This window comes from Buceros rhinoceros, unplaced genomic scaffold (assembly GCF_000710305.1).
Source record: "Buceros rhinoceros silvestris isolate BGI_N320 unplaced genomic scaffold, ASM71030v1 scaffold12212, whole genome shotgun sequence".
NCBI lineage: Eukaryota > Metazoa > Chordata > Aves > Bucerotiformes > Bucerotidae > Buceros > Buceros rhinoceros.
The window spans coordinates 22,548-31,932 of record NW_010397203.1 but is presented as its reverse complement, the minus strand read 5'-3'; the positions used below and the strand labels follow the sequence as shown (position 1 = coordinate 31,932).

At 43.0% G+C, this 9,385-nt stretch overlaps 1 protein-coding gene across 2 annotated transcripts in view; it reads left to right on the top strand.

Annotated features, from left to right (window-relative positions):
• Positions 1 to 7,466: 7,466 nt before the first annotated feature.
• Positions 7,467 to 9,385, top strand: part of C1QTNF3 (C1q and tumor necrosis factor related protein 3) — a 14,885-nt gene continuing 12,966 nt past the window's right edge. Inside the window, exon 1 of one of the 2 annotated variants that reach the window (XM_010146172.1) lies at positions 7,467 to 7,650. In XM_010146172.1, coding sequence (XP_010144474.1) covers positions 7,567 to 7,650 — 84 coding nt within the window. In that variant the 5' untranslated portion in view covers positions 7,467 to 7,566. Of the gene's footprint in view, positions 7,855 to 9,385 lie in introns of both variants that reach the window. The other variant, XM_010146171.1, reaches the window with a different exon arrangement.

Genomic DNA, 9,385 nt, shown 5'->3' with positions numbered 1-9,385 from the left:
CAGGAATATTGACCCTTTCCTACGGATTAATAAAGTATTCCTCAACCCATAATCTTTAGCAAATGCCGTAAAAAACCCACCATGGTGATATAATTTCCTTTTCAAACTAACTTTTTTTTTTCTTCTCACTGTGAAAGTGAATATTTTTAAACCAAATTAGGAAGACAAACACATCTTTCCTTGCAGGAAGCTCTTTTCTGTTATAAACGGCGCTGGCTGGCTCGGCTTTTACCCAGCAAGGGCTGCCAGCCCTGTAAGGGAGGTTGCTCGTCTACAGTCCATGTGGCTCTTTCCCAGTTATTATCACAGAATATATTTTTAAAAATATTTTTAGCTCAAACAGGCAGGCAATGAATGAAAATGAATGTGCCAGAAGTCTCTCTCTCAGTTCTGTCCAGTCTACCCATTTTCTCTCTTCTAGGGTAAACAGGTGCCTGTGCATAGGGTTCTCGTCAGGGAAGAAATGAAGCAAAAAGCTAGTCCTGCAACTGCTGGCTTCATATGCTAAGTTGGCCTCGGTTGTTCTGGTAAGCCCAGACTTTTCTCGTCTTTCTAGTGCTAGCTCCTGAGCTCCTTGCAATCTGGCCCATTGTAGGAGGTGCAGGTGATTTAGCAAAATCAGATGGTGAGGTACACCCCTCCTCTTACCACAGCATGATTTATTTTGTCTGTTTCATGACATTTGGATCCCAAACATGGTGATACAGGTTTTCTCATTCTGGCTCAACCCTGGACGCAGTGCGTTCACAAGCAAGTGCTTGGACCTTTCTTCTAATGATCTCCACAGGGCTCACCAGAAGGTTGTGATCCAAAAATACAGCGCTGCTGTTTTCCTAACAGTTCCACTCTTAGTTGAGGCCATCTCAATACAGGCATAAAACAAAGACTAATAATCTGATACAAGAACTTTTCCAGTAATCAGATCTTGCTAGGTTAATAGATTATGGATGAGCCACAGTTAATTTTCAGGCAGTACCCAATCAGGATAGGTGGAACTCCTGGGGGAGTTTGACCATTTATACAAGCCCTGTTTTTCACTTGATGGCAGACTTTCCCAAAGACATAACATCTTTGATACCTCTTAGGAATCTCAGAAACTCTGTTAAACCTGGGTCCTTCAAAATTATTATGGGACATCAGGTCACATAAACTCTGGAATTCTGGAATTACAGACCCCAGACAAATGTTTTACAGTTTATTCTTGACCTCTCCTGGATATGAGAGCACACTGAGAGCATTTTGTCTTCACGCCTTCCATTGTGCAGGGCGGAAGAACAGTCTTGGGTATTGGTGGGCCTGAAACCGTCTCAGCTTCCCACCCAAAACCAGCACACCTTATCTGAACTACCCACTCCTCTTGCACGTGCTAATCTTGAGCGGGAGATGCAGTCAGAGCAGGATTTCTCACAAGACATTCTTTATGGCTTGCTAGGTGGTTAAAATAATGAGCAGTTGTTTCTGTGGTATTTCAGCCGTTACACTTTTGGTCCTGGCCAGAACGGAGGAATTGCAGAGAAGAGCATATTCCAAGTAATAAATTTAAACATTTTGAAACTTGAGGAAAAAAAGGTGAATTCAGATGAAGCCAAGATTCAGGTTAGATCTTGTTTAATCCAAACCAGGATATCCATCCCTGACAAAAATGTTGACCACGGCTATTTTTTTGGCACCATGTCTGTTCTCTCCCCACCCTGCTTTCTTGGAAGTCACTGTGCTCTGGCTCTTCAATTAGAGACGGATAATACATGCATTGCAGACTGGAAAAAGCTTATCACACTGCATTATTTGTTCCACCACCAGAGCCCTATCACCACTGTGAAATCTGTTTCTGTAAGTTTGAAAGAGACTTGGATAAACCACCTGGCAATCCTCTCTGGGACTGTAGACAGTCTGATCCGGGCAGTATGTCAGGGGCCTTGAAAATGGCATTGATGAAGTGAAAGGGTCTGTGTGTCCCGTCTGTGTTTTGGAGCAAGGTTTTATGCAGATGCACTAGTGGAGTCTGTGTTGTGTTTTGCAGGATTATCTGGACTGTAGCTCTGCTGGTATTTGGGAGCTCAGGCCCAAATTTCTGCTCATTGCTGGTTCTTTTGTTTAGGGGACTCATTAGTTTAGGCTTAGGGTGGGAAAGATATTTTCCAGGCTGCAAAAAGTGGAGGGTTGAGGTAGAAATGGCAGTCCAGGGATGCTGGGGCACATCACCCCAGGGTCTCTCCCTGGACAAAGTGTGAGGGCCCAAGGGGTGGTGGAGGGTGGTGGAGAGTGAGGACCTCAGCCTCAGCTCTCATATTACATTGGAAAGAAAATGCCCCTGTCAAGCAAGACAAGAGGATTTCCTGACTGGTGGAAAAGTCAAAGTTAGGGAGGATCCGGACCCTCCTGGAAGCTCATCGGTTTTAGGTGAGGGCAGAAGCCATGTAATGTAATGGAGCTGAATTGGCCCCAGTTTTGTCCTTTGACAGCTAGTGATGGCATTCCATCACCTATGAGGAAAACACCTACAAAACACACCTCACTGCTACATACCTCTGGGAACTGGTGTAACTGTGAACTACACAGAGCTTGGGTACCATGAAACAAACTGCCCAAACTACCCAGAGCACCATCACCACCTGCAGAGCTTCGTGGGTTACAAAAGAAAGTGTTTAACCGTGGAAAGGTTGTTGCACAGACTGTGGCTGTAAGTCCTGTTTGGGTGCATAACACTTCAAAAGCCTCATGAATCTGCCTTCTCCTTGGTGGCCCATCTCTGGAGGCTCCCTCGGGGAGGAGGGTGGTGGGTTTTGCCTGAATCCCCATTACTGCCAAAACTGCTGCAGAAACAAGAAGCAGATCACAGAAGCCTTCAATGAAAATACCTCAGCTGTTCCTCTGGGGTCACAACGGTCAGCATGGAGGTTGGAAAAGGTGTTAAAGCCACGCTGAGGTCTGAGTGCTCTGTCCGTGGCTGTTGCAACAAGTCAAAGGGCAGCACAGTGTGGACATTTTTACTGGCATCAGAGGGAGGAGTGTTGCTGTTGCATCCCTATGTCGCTACAAGAGTTTTGGAAGGCCAGCCAGATCGAGGGAGCGGGCAGCCCAGTAAAAGCAGGGCTGGGAGCGTGTCTGGGAAGTAACAAGCCCAGAGAGTCGGCCAGGAATTTGGTGGTGGTTGCTGCATCATGGTGGCACAGTGCTCGGTGTCTTTCATCCCTTCAGCTGAGGTCTGGGCTCTCTCATTGTGGCTCAGTGGAGACTGCACGTGAAATAGCATGTGTGGATTATCTCTGAGTCCGGTACAGAGGAGTTACACTGCAAACAGAATTGTTTCTAAGTGAAGAAACTCTAAATGTTTAATTACAGATACAAACGTGCCTGGGCCACAGCAGGCTTTTTTTTTTTTTTAATCATTTTGTTTTGCTGCCTCTTGAAACAGTGGCCTGCGGTTTCGCATAATAATCTCAGACTTTCCCAATGTCAATATGAGTAACATAGTAATGAGTCCCCTTTCTCAGAGAGCAGAGTTTTTGCTTGCAGAGAAGGTGGGGAGCAGCTTTCACCTAGCAATTATTGCATTTTAGCTGATATCTCATTATCTGACTTAAACAGATCCATGTGCTTCACTTCATCTTAAACTGCTGATTACCAGACAGAGGCATATCCTGCTGCCAGAGACCAACAGGGGAAAGGCAATTATGGCTGTGCTTGAGCTCAGATGGCACATCAGGAGGGTGATGCTGGGTGTACAAACACACAGCGAAGAGGTAGGGAGGGGGTCAGATTTTATTCTGCCAGCACTCCTGCAATGCACACTGGCCCTAAAAGCCACTAAAAGCAAAACCAAGCCTCCTAGGTCAGTTCTTTTCTCAACTCCAGATCAGTAGGTTCTGTTGTTTCAGCAAGAAGCATTTTCACTGTTTTATTCCAGTAAAAAATTAATTCAAAGTACTGATATTTTGATGTCCTATTATTTTAGATTCAGTTCACACATTTGGATAAGAGTATTTCAGCATTTGGATATCCAAAATGGAGAATCAGAATCAGTTCCTCCATTGCTTTTTACTTCTGATTCTAAAATTTCTGCCTGTAGATGATGATTTTGCAGGTCAGCTCTTCCTTGCTGAAGGCACAGAGGAGAATGAGGAGCAGCAACGATTTATGCAGGTGGGATTCTGGTCAAAAGATTGGAAATAAAAGAGCGAAGTCTAAACTCTATAATTAATTTGGACCAAAAAAATATGTGTTGCATCAAACCACCAGAGCAGTGGTGGGTAGGAACCAGGTGGACTCTATTAGAAAGCAAGGAAGGGAACCTTTCTTCTTTCTAATAGCTGCCAAGAAACATGTTTGCTCCAGCTTTTGCGTGAAATGATAGATGGGGGCTTTGAAGCCCAAATGTCTTTGGTTTTACTGCTCCTCCCTTTGGGACATGGGTGCTGTGGATGTTCATTACTCATGTTGGAAACATTTGCCACAGGAAGCTCCTGGAACAGCGTTTGGAAAGCCATGAAAGCCCTAATGGCAGCTGAAAACATCAGTGCTGTACCAGCACTTGCTGAATCAAATTATTAAGTGCCAAGATAAATTGTTTGTCTCTGAGACATCCCCAGTTTTACAGAGTCCCACGTTTTCAAACTCCCTTCCTACCAAGAAAATCCTCTCTACCAGAAAAAGAAAGCCCATTTTGGTTGCAGCAGCTTCCAAAATCTGGAACTGTGTTTTCAGAAGTCTTGCCTCATTCTCTCCAGTAAATTCCTTTCCATCTCTCCTTGACCAGTGAAATAACTGGGATATTTGCTCTTTTTTTTTTTAAATCAGGATTTTCAATAGTCACAAAGCATAGGCTAACGAGCCTCTTCTACAAGGCTATGTAGTTAATTAATATTTATACACTAAAGCAAGGCCCGGGAGATAATCTATGACGTGCTATTCAACCATCCTGAACATCTGGCTTGAGAATCCAAGATTTCACTGAAATTGAGTTGAGGTTCCTGTCATTAGACCTTCAAAATAAGAGAGATAAATACAACACAAGCATGAAGCAAGAACACACAGCTCTGTCTGGCTAGCCTGTGGGCTGAGATAATCAGAAGCTGCCCTTGTTCCTGGGGCTGTCACCGAGACGACTGGGATGTTGCAGGCATTGTGTTTATCCCCAGGGGAAAACACTGAGCACACAGCAGCTGAGGTCTCTGCACCTACACCACACTTGGCTGGTGGAGAAAGAGAAAGAAGGAACTGCTGCCTTTGGCTGCCTTTGCTGCCAACAGCCCCAAGCGCTGCCCCTGCACTGGCTCAGCCTGGACTCCATGTCTCGTGGGGGCCAGCACTACTCTTCCAGGGACCAGGGCAGCCTCACGCTCCTCTCATTCAGCTGCTAAATAGGAAATTATCAAGGCAAGTGGCTGGGTACAGGCCAAAGCTGACACCATTTGCCCTTGTGTACCAACAGATATAACGCAGCTGAGCACTGGCCACCCCTGTCCACTGCAGCTCCACTCAGTACCTCCTCCCATGACGTGACCTGTCCTGCTGTCTCCCACACAACGGATCTGAATATAAAATAGAGGGTGTTCTCTCACCATCATTCAAGAGCTTTCTCACCGTGATTTAGCAAATATCAATTGTCCATCCTTCCAAGCACCTGCAAGGGCCTGAATGAACAGCCTTCACATCGTGGATCTCTCTTCCAGGCTCGTTTTCCATTTAGACAGGAAAGCCACAGCCCCTTCCAAAATCCTTGCTGCTTGAGCCTTATTCTCGGTGTCAAAACCCAGGTTTCTTATGATCTTACAAAGATTAAGATTAGGCTTAGTTTCTTCAGATGCTCTTGACCTCATCCCCATCTCAGTAGCATGCCAGGGAATGAAGACACATGACGACTGTCCCTTGCAGCTGCAAGCAGTGAGGGGCATTTTAGCAGCTGTAACTTGTTTCCCTTGTTTAGCAATGCCTGTGGTGTTATGCTTTGCTGCCATAGCATGCTGGTATGCTTAAGGCTTTTTACATTATCAAGTAACTTAGCACCTCATTTCACTGGTGAGTCGTGGCCTTCCAATTGGTCACATCCTTGTTTGTTTCCAGGATGTCTTTTGGAGAGCATGATTTTCCCCCTCAAAATTAAGTCTGAGTGACATTTGTGGATTGTTAGCTTCAAAGACTAGCTTCTGGACGGATGAAACCTTCACCACCATCCCAACAGCTCCTGGTGCTCCCAGATCCCTCACATCCCATCCTTGGATATGCTCGGTTTCATGCTCTAAAACATCCACTGTAGCCCTGCACCATAACCCTCACATTTCATCAGGGAACTGAACAGGAAGGGAAAAGTAAAAAAAAAAAGAAAGAAAAAGGAAAAAAGTGGGATAATTTATGGCCACAGAGCACCCCAAAGGTCACAGAGGAACCCCAGCCAAATGCTAAGTAGGATTGCCAGCCTTCAGCGACTTGAGCATGAGCCAGTCCGTTGCTCCGAAGGGCCAGAGACCACTCCTTGGAACAGATGCCTTCAGTAATGGTACAGGTACAGCCACGTACTGCTGAAGTGTTTCTCACAGGCCAAGGAGCTCCTTGCTTTTGGGAGGGTTAAGGGTGCATGTGGATGTGTATGCATTTGCAGAACTGCATCCTGCAGTTGTGGCTTTCTAGAGGGTATCAGTGGGTGGTTTAAAGAATATAATCAGGATATTATTATACATATATAATTTGATTATTTTAGTCTGAAAGAAAACCCCTGATAAATTTGTATTTACTTGGCAGTGAAGATATAAAACTTGGTTTGGCAGTTGCATTTAGGAAAACACTGTGAACTCAAGGGGAAAAAATATCACCTGGCTTAGTACATTGAACTAATGCTGAGAAATGGGGCTCTGTGAATTTGAATTCAACCCAGTTTTTCAGAGCTACTTACCCAGTCTCCTTCCACCACAGGCCAACTGACAGAAATTCAATATTTTTCTTCTAGTGAATGAAAAGCATAGTCAGAAACAGCCACTGGGTCAGGATCATATGCAAAAGCTCCTCTTGTGCTTTTGTTTCCTAATTGCTCTTGGAAGGATTTTTCGAACTGGGCTGACGCAGTTGTGTGTGTGAATTTCCTGGCAAATAAGGAAGGTAACTGTGTCCAAAAGACATTTAAGAGTGTGAATTCACAGCCTTTCCATGTCTAATCAAGAAGCATAAACCATTAGCCACATGTTCTCCATTTCCATCACATTTTTTCACACTTAAACAAAAACATGCCAAAGAAAAGGTGCTACATTTTTTAATGCCCCCAAATAGGAACCACAGGAGTCCGTTAAATGCTGTGGTCATTTCCAGCATACAAATCAATTTTCCTTGTGGTGGTGAAGTGGTGAATAATGCCTGGTTTGTTTAAAGGAGCATGACTGATTTTGGATGAAGGATCCTGTCACCTTGGCATTTTCAGTTTTATTTATTGCACGCAACCGTATAAAACCTGGTTCTGGTCTCAGTGCCAGGCTTACTAGTGGAAGAGCTGAAAGGACCACATAACTCCTGGTGCAGCAAAGAGGTTCTGCTCCTGCAAGGCATTTGCTGGACTCCTGAAAAATTGTTTTGAATAACATGGCAGAGAAGGATTTCATCAGTTGGCATCTACTGGCTTTATTTTTTCTTCCATTTTGCCTGTGTCAAGATGAATACATGGAGGTGAGCAGAAGATCTTATAAACCAGTGGCCAAAGTATTGCAAAGTCACCACCAGACTGGCCATAAAGGTTCCAGAAGCAGGGAAATATTGAAACAGCGGAATCATCTTATAGAGTGGACCGTTGATAATAGCACTTCTACAGACCAAAAAGTCCTGAGACCAGAGGTAGATGATGTAGAACTGACTACCTCAGATAGAGTCCAGGTACTCTGAATTAATCTTCTAAAGATATATTTAAAGCTAATGAGATATTTTCTTTTTTGCTAAGATTATTAGTGATATATTTATGAAATTATTTTTGTTAAAGTTGTGTATTGGTCTGTATCCTGCTGGGTTGCATTATAGGACCTGTTAATGAGCTGGTAGAACCAGCAGTGGTCGGGGACATGGGTTTCAACACAGACAGCAGCCCTTTGTTTTGCTGAAACTGCAAGTCTGTGTAATCATTCATTCTGATGTACAGTCTCTTAAATTTTCAAGGTATTTCTTCTTTAATATGTTAAGGGTTTAGATTCTGTTAAATCATTTGGATGTGAAGGGAAGTTACAGAATTTATAGAGGTATTTGGAAAGATTCTATTAGCAGAGGATAACTTGAAAATTATGTATATATGTATCTCGAGCTTGAGACAATCATAATGAAATTCTGAGTGCTTAAAAATTTTATTCTGAGGAATAGCTTAAAAAACCAGATACTAATGTATTGAGTAGATTTAATAATGTGTATCAACTTGGTAGTTTCAGAAGAAAAAAGATTTGGAATGAAAATAAATAATCTGTAGCATCTGCATTTTAAACTGGGAATATTTTTATGCCTGTTACATAGCATTTTAGATGCTGTAGTCAACAGCTCACAGCAAAGGGAAAACGGCATCATTTGATTATACAAAAAATAATGCAGTCCAAATTTTAAAGGAAAAATCTGAGGAGCAGAAGATGAAACTTTTTCTGGCAAAAAAACCTTGGCAAAACAAAATTCCACTCAAATTAAGTTTTTGTTGATTGATATTTTTTAGGGACAAGAACATGAGTGTTTTGCTCCTATTGCTGATCCAAGTGGTTGAGTCCTGTATAGTTCATCTTTTATAGTCTGTTTTTTAAAACTCTTTCAGATCAAACTATATTTTGAATTCCAAAAATCATGACACAAGCAGAGAACTGTTGAATAATAACCGACCTCATGATAAGCAGAAAAGAGATTTGATTTTAATCCTGTGAAGAACTGAAACACATGCAAGTGTGGGAATAGGTTTAATACATCACTCTGTTCCTTGTATTTAAATTTTATAGTGCTTTGCAGTTCGTATTTCTTGGGCAGGAGTTATATGTTTCTCCAGTGCAAATCAGCAAATAGATGCTTAACTGTAGGTATGTTAAATTGTACCTGCAGTATATAAACAGTGTAAACCACCAGGTATACAGTCCAATGAGGCAGCTAGTGTGTGCATACCTCTACTGCAGAGAGAATTGTGCCGCTGCGTACTACAGACCATGAATTATTGGTAGTTAAAGAAGATTCCTCTTTAACTCAACATAATTTCAGACAATGCTGGATTTAATACAAAATTACAACTTTTTTAGGGGTCAAACTCTCCCTCACAGAAAGCTTCACTGTGTTTGGAGTGCATGCATCTCTCGTGACAGGTATTTTCCATCTCCAGGCTCCAGGACTTTCCAGGCAGAGGAGGAACAAAGGCAGCACAGACACGTTGTAATTCATGTTAAACCTCTCTCTT